General features: G+C 45.9%; 1 protein-coding gene across 1 annotated transcript in view; it reads left to right on the forward strand.

Moving 5' to 3' along the window:
• Positions 1-7,500, forward strand: part of Snx6 (sorting nexin 6) — a gene marked incomplete in the record, with an annotated part of 19,133 nt that overhangs the window by 7,973 nt on the left and 3,660 nt on the right. Inside the window, 1 exon segment of the mRNA XM_086545284.1 lies at positions 520-641. Coding sequence (XP_086401410.1) covers positions 520-641 — 122 coding nt within the window.

Below are 7,500 nucleotides of genomic sequence, written 5' to 3' on the forward strand. Positions count from 1 at the left end.
AAACTAAAATTTCAACTTTAACCAAGTTAAAAATCTTTTATTTATTACATATTTATGTAGGCTCAGTAATGCATAAGGATTAGGGGAGGATAGCTTTAGTTTAGAAGGAAGATGCCAAACAGTGCCAAATATACTAGTGTACCCTTACAACATCCCATTCACATGGAAATAAAAGTAGGGGAACAGCCCACAGGCTTGAGGTGACATGGTTACAAAAATTGAAGCTATTGCCTCAATCATGAAGCTCAAACTTTAGGGGTTAGATATGCCTCCTATTTTTGTAGAATTTGGCATGCTTCAATTGATCACACATAAGTGAATGAATTACATATGAGTTAATCATATAAAGAATAACTAGAAAAATGTATCTCTTTCAATTTATGGTTTAAAGATTTTAAAAGAGAGTTAATAAGAAATAAGGTTGTAGTAAAAGATAACAACCAAAAAAATCCTACAGCAACTGATACTTTTACCTCTTTTTTTTCTTCCTCTCCTCCTCCTTTTTCAACCTCTTGGCAGATACCCCCTCCTCCCCCCCGTCCGGACTTTGATGCATCTCGGGAAAAGTTGCAGAAGTTGGGAGAGGGCGAGGGAAGTATGACCAAAGAGGAATTCAACAAGATGAAGCAGGAGTTGGAGGCGTGAGTAAATATAGCTTTTGCATTTTTTTTTTTTTTTTCTTGTTTTATAGTCTTTCTCTCTTATTTTTTTCTGCCTCTCCCATCTCTTCCTGCTTCTATCCTCTTCTTCCTTCTCTTTCTCTCCCTCCTCCTCTGCTAAAGCTATAGCTGATTTGCACCTCCCACCACTTTCTTTTCTGTATTAAGTATTCATGGATTTAATTTTATAGATGTTGAGCTTTTCTTGTCCTTGCCTTTTCTTTTTTTTAAATGCAGGTTAGATGTTATTATTTAACTTTTTTTTTCTTTCTTTTTTTGTACTTCTTTTAGTTTGAGATGGGATATTGTCTGTTGGCATTCATTGCATAACTTCTGGAGTGTGTTTTTGGGGTAAGACACCACCCATTTCTCTTGTAAGACAAGAAAGGGCCTATGTACCCCTGAGACAAAGTTCATATTCATATTTGTCTACTTTTGGCTGGCCAGTCCTGTGATAACCCAAAAAATAGTAAATGAAGATTTGCTTTTTTTCCCAATGCCCTGCTCATGATAATCCTTGTAATATTGCAATACAAGTAATATTGCAGCATTGCCTTAGGCTGTGAAAATGTTTATTGAGGCAAAAACTTTTTAGGGGGCAAGTTTAACAGTTGCAAAATTATGCCTTTATGAAGTTTAAGTTTTTTGGCAGAATTTGGTTACCATATTTTGGTGTTTTTGCTGTATATGTTACTTATGAATGTATTAGTATAGGTTTGGTTTCAGCCTTTCCCTTCGTCTCTTTATTCTTTTTATTCTTTTTTCATTATTTATGTTTTTTTAAGTACTGGTTTAGGGTGTTTGAAGGAGAAAAAAAGCTTACAGTAATCCTTTCTTTCCAAGCATCAGGGTAAAAACCTACCTTGTGAAAAACCTTTTCCTCATGTTTCCCTATACTGTTTTGTTTCCTGGTGCTTCTTGAAAAAAAAGAAAAAGAAAAAAAGATTTATCCTCGTGCTCCCTTAGCTGGTTTGCGAGTATCTGGGCTCGGGTCCAGAATCGAGGAAAGGTAGCCAAGCTTAAGGGAGGGAGAGCATCCATTTCACGGGAGATGTTGACCAAGATGAAGGAGGAACTCAAGTTGTGAGTCTCGCTCTTTCTCTTCTGCTGCTGCTGAAATATTTGTTGATTGGTGTGTGGGGTTAGAAGTGGGGGATGTGGTGATGGCAGGAAGGATTAAAGAACTCAAGCCACTTTCATTCTTTGCAATATATGATGAACCTGATTATAGTTAACCCATTCACGCCGGGGCGATTCCGGCTCTGAACGGTCAGAATGCCGGGGTTTTCGAACGCATAAGCCTAACACCTTTGGATTCTCGGGTGCACTAGCTGCGAGCCTGGGCTGTCCACTCGCTCACCCCAAGCGCCGGCCTTGACCAAATATCTCGTTTCCGGCGTCTGATGCAAAAACCACGAAAAGTGCAGCACGTCATCCGGCGCGAATGCGTTAAGAACTTATATATAAGATGGATTCCTGAAACTAGCATAGCATATTGATATTTGCATTATTATGATAGCAAGAATACTAATAAACATACCCTAGTCATCCTGTTAACTGAATGAACCAGTAAAAAGAAATATATAAAACTAATTTTAAAGCATAAGCATGAGATGAATGTTTGAAACATTTTTTGAGTAACATCACATTTCAAATTATTTAATTCTTAGGAAACTCTTTAGTATTTGCAGTCAGCTTTATTTGCACATGAATGAAGATATGCCTATACAAATATAACTTCTATGATTATATACATACACAAGGATGTAAAACGTTTTAAGGGTGAGATCATGAAGTGATAGGATGTTGCCCGGCAGGAGCAAGATATCACCATGACGTGATAGGACATCATCCAGCGTGAATAGGTTAAAATTATCAGATTTGTTAAACACCCACAGATACTGACATAGTGTAATTTCATCAGCACGCAACGTTTTATACAAAAAAGCTAATTTTATTGAATTGGTGGGATGATACAAGGACTTAGCCTGTGAGCTTCACTGCTATTTACAGGCAGGTGTGGGCTCTGGTATGATGTTCAGCAGTGCTGAAGCTGTATCACCAAAGATAATGACTTGAAAAAAAATGAAATGCTAAAGTGGCTTGGGTCCATACTTCCTATTATGTGGTGGCTATTCATCTTCTTTTCCTTTAATTTTTCCTTTTTGGTTTACTCCTCCCCCTCTTCTGCTTCTCCTCTCTCCCTCCTCTTCCCTCTCTCCCTCCTCTCCTCTCTCTCCCCTCTCTTCCCTCTTTCCCTCCTCTCCTCTCTTTCCCCTCTCTTCCCTCTTTCCCCTCTCTTCCCTCTTTCCCCTCTCTCTCCTCTTTCCCCTCTCTCTCCTCTCTCCCAACTATTCCCTCTCTCCCCTATTTTCCCTCTCTTCCTCCTCTCCCCTCTCTCTCCTCTCCCCTCTCTCTCCTCTCCCCTCTCTCTCCTCTCCTTTCTCCCCCTCCTCTTCCCTCTCCTCCCCTCTCTCCCTCCTCTCCCCTCTCTCCCTCCTCTCCCCTCTCTCCCTCCTCTTCACTCTCTCCCTCCTCTTCCCTCTCTCCCTTCTCCTCCTCCTCCTCCTCCTCCTCCTCCTCCCTCCTCCTCCATCTCCTCCTCCTCCTCCTCCTCCTCCTCCATCTCCCCTCCTCCTCCTCCTCCTCCCCTCCTCCCCCTTCTCCCTTTCTCCTCCTCCTCCCCTTCTCCTCCTCTCCTTCCTCCTCCCTCCTCCTCCTCCTCCTCCTCTCCTCCTCCTCCTCCTCTTCTCCTTCTTCTCCTCTCTCCCCTCCTCCTCCTCTCTCCTCTCTCTCCTTCCCTCTCCTCTTCCCTCCCTCTTCCCTCTCCTCTCCCACTCCTCCTCCTCCTCCCTCTCCCCTCCTCCTCCTCCCTCTCTCCCTCCTCCTCCTCCTCCTCCTCCTCCTCCTCCTCCTCCTCCTCCTCCTCCTCCTCCTCCTCCTCCACCTCCCCCCCCTCCTTCTCCTTCTCTCCCCTCCTCCTCCCATCGACCCCCTCCTCCTCCTCCTCCTCCTCCTCCTCCTCCTCCTCCTCCTCCTCCTCCTCCTCCTCCTCCTCCTCCTCCTCCTCCTCCTCCTCCTCCTCCCCCTCTTCCACCTCCCCCCCTCCACCCCCTCCTTCTCCATCTCTCCCCTCCTCCTCCCTTCGACCTCCTCCTCCTCCTCCTCCTCCTCCTCCTCCTCCTCCTCCTCCTCCTCCTCCTCCTCCTCCTCCTCCTCCTCCTCCTCCTCCTCCTCCTCCTCCTCCTCCTCCTCCTCCCCCCCCTCCTACCCCTCCTCCTAAAATCATGTATGTATTGTGTGTGTATATTTTGCCAAACAAATTGTGAGGATTCAGTGTTATTGAAGGAAAGTGAGTTTTTGTTTCTTTTATTTTATTTTTTGCTTCTCTCTGGGTTGCATTTTCTTTACTACAAAGGCTTGGTGTTTCTTGTGGCTGTTATATTTCTGATTTTTTGTTTGTTTTTAATTTTTTTAGGTAATATTTTGATGTGAAAAACATTTTCCCCATCTAATATGATTTCTTTAATTTCTTTATATTATTTTGTGTTAGTATCTGTATTGGTAATTGATCTCCCATCATTAAGCTACATTATTAAGAAAAGAATATTGCCCCATACCAGATGTTCAACTTAGACTGCATTGTAAGATTTTTTCTCTTATTTTCTAGACTATTTTCTAGGGTTTAATATGTGTCTATAAATGACAAACAGCAAGATGATACTAATTAGCAGTTGGTATAATACCCTACTTACACAACTTCAGGAATAAATAACGGTATGGAAGTTATCTGACCCCATAAAAAATGCCCATTGTGGATGATTTAATACCTCTTATTACTTTAGACCAGTGGTTTCCAAACTAGGGGGCATGCCCCCTAGTTTGGGCTTGTGCCTGTATAAGTGGTTTCATTTGTTGTAATACAAGCAAAAATCTTTGTTTTCCTAAACAGTGCTAAAATATAAAATCCAAAATAAATATATAATTTCTCATAAATAAAAAAGAGTGGATGGGGCATGTATGTCTGCTGGAAGCAAAAAGGGGGCATCATGTAAGACAGTTTAGGAACCACTCCTCTAACCCTTTGGCAGCAATAAAGCAGTTGAGAAATTTTCCCCAGAGGTGCCCATTTTCCAGTCAGTAATGAAAGGGGCTAGGGGTGGGGGGGGGGGGGGTGGGGTGGGGGGGGGGGGTTGGGGGTGGGGGGGGGGGGGGGGTGGCATGGGGGGGGGGGGGGGAGGGGTGGTGTAGGGGGGGGTGGTGGTGGGGTGGGGGGGGGTGGGGGGGGGGGGGGGGGGTTCGTTTGTCACAAAAACATTTTGTGCACCTTACTGTGGTGATGGAAGTATGAATTTAATGGAAAAAATAAAACCATGGGTTACTTTGTGGTCTGACATCAGCTGATGAGCGATGTCTTAAACGCATCCATATTTCACTGATCAGGATGCTACAGTTACCTGTATTTTTCACTAAACTGTCTAGGACTTTTTAATATTACTGTTTTTTATTTCATTAATTCAGTAAAAATCACCATTGTGGTATGCTGATGGCAAGTGCACTAGCTGGCTATTCTCCTACCTGGATTTTTGTGATAACTTAGGGATCCTTCCAGGAGGTCAATCAAGCAATATACTAGCTTGTGAGAATTTTATTCCAAGAAACTTGCTTTCTCATGATTTGGTCTTGGAATGACAAAAAGTTTTAAATAATTTTTTGCAATATAGTGTGCCAAAGGGTTAATACAAAGACAACATACTTATTAATGTTTTATGTATTTCAAGTGAATACTTCAACACATTCAGTATCGTGAACTATTCTTTCACCCCCCTCCCCCTTCCTCTCTTTCTCCCTCTCTTTCTCCCTCTCTCCCTCCCTCTCTCCCTCTCTCTCTCCCTCTCTCTCTCCCTCCCTCTCTCCCTCCCTCTCTCCCTCTCTCTCTCCCTCTCATACCTCTCTCCTCTCCTCTCTCCTCTCACTCTCCCACTCTCCTCTCTCTACTCCCTCCTCTCTCTCTCTCATCTCTTTCTCCTTCAAACGCTGTGATATCTAGATAATCGGAACAAGAAGACATGGTCTTCCGGTCGTTTCATCTCGTGTGTATTTCTCTCCTCTTCTCTCTCTCTCTCTCTCTCTCTCTCTCTCTCTCTCTCTCTCTCTCTCTCTCTCTCTCTCTCTCTCTCTCTCTCTCTCTCTCTCTCTCTCTCTCTCTCTCTCTCTCTCTCTCTCTCTCTCTCGCCCTCCCTCTCCCCCTCTCTCTCCCCCTCCCTCTCCCCCTCTCTCTCCCCCTCCCTCTCCCTCTCTCCCTCTCTCTCTCTCTCTGCCTCTCCCCCTCCCCCCTCCCCCCTCTCTCTCCCCCTACCTCCTTCCCTCTCCCCCTACCTCCTTCCCTCTCCCCCTACCTCCTTCCCTCTCCCCCTAACTACTCGCTCCCTCCCTCTCCGCCCTACTACCTTCCCGTCTCTCACTCATCGTCACCTCTCTCTCTCATCTCTCTCTCCTCTCTCGACATCAACTCTCTCTCTCTCACTCTCTCTCTCTCTTCGTTCACTCAGGTCTCTCTCTCTCTCTCTCTCACCTCCCTCTCTTCTCTCTCATGCTCCCCCCTCCCCTCTCTTTCTCCTCTCTCGCCCTCCCCTCTTTTTGCTCTCTCCTCACACTCTCTCTCCCTCATCTCTCTCTCTCTCTCTCTCCTCCAGCATTCGCTCGTCTTTCTTTTCATCTCATCAATCTCTGTCTCTCTCTCTCTCCATCCTCTCTCCCTCTCTCTCTCTCCCTCACCATCACCCTCTCTCTCTTTCTCTCTCTCATCTCTCTCTCTCGCTCTCATCAGCCCTCCCTCTCCCCCTCTCTCTCGCTCCTCCCCTCCCTCTCCCCCACTCTCTCCACCCTTCCCTCTCCCTCTCTCCTCTCTCTCTTCTCTCTCTGCCTCTCCCCCCTCCCCCCTCCCCCCTCTCTCCCCCCCTACCCTCCTTCCCTCACCCCCTACTCTCTCACCGACCCCTACCCTCTCCTCTTCTCACCTCTCTCTCTCTCTCTCTTTCTCGTCTCTCAGATTAAAACCTTCTCTCTCTCCTTCCTCTCTCACTCTCTCTCTCTCTCACTCTCTTCTCTCTCTCTCTCTCATCTCATCTCCTTCTCTCTCTCTCCCGCTCTCATCTCTCTCTCTCTCTCCTCTCTCATCTCTCTCATTTCTCTCTCTCTCTCTCACGCTCTTTTTCCCTCTCCTCTTTCTCTTTCTCTTTCCTCTCATCGGTCTCTCTCTCTTCTTCTCTCTCGTCTCTCTCGCGCCCCTCTCTTCTCGCTCTCTCTCTCCCTCGCCTCTCCGTCTCATCTCTCCATCTCTCTCTCTCGTCTCTCTCTCTCCACTCTCCTCCCCCCTCCCCTGGCAAATCTCTCTCTCCCCTACCCAGTTCCTCTCTCTCTATCCCCCCCATCACACTTCGGGGTCTTCTCTCTCCGCGACCTCTCTCTCTCTCTTTCCTTCGATCTCTCTGCTTCTCTCTCTTTCTCTCTTCTCTCAGATTTCTCTCTCTATTTCTCTCATCCTTCTCTCGCTCTCTCTCTCTCTCCTCAAATCATCTCTTTCTCCTCTCTCTCTCATCCTCTCTCTTTCTCTCTCTTCTCTCTCTTCTCTCTCTCTCTCTTTCTCTCGCTCATCTCTTTTCCTTCTCTCACCTTCTCTCTCCTCCTTCTCTCTTCCTCTCTCCCTCTCCTATCGTCGTCTCATCTCGTCCTCTCATACCTCTTCTCACTCTCTCGCACTCTCCCCTCTCCTCTCTCTCTCTCTCTCTCTCTCACCTTTCTCTCGTTTCACCATCTCTCTCTCTCTCTCTTTTTCCTC

The sequence above is a fragment of the Penaeus japonicus genome, unplaced genomic scaffold (assembly GCF_977035675.1).
Source record: "Penaeus japonicus unplaced genomic scaffold, GWHDUDI00000001_assembly GWHDUDI00000016, whole genome shotgun sequence".
Taxonomy (NCBI): Eukaryota; Metazoa; Arthropoda; class Malacostraca; order Decapoda; family Penaeidae; genus Penaeus; species Penaeus japonicus.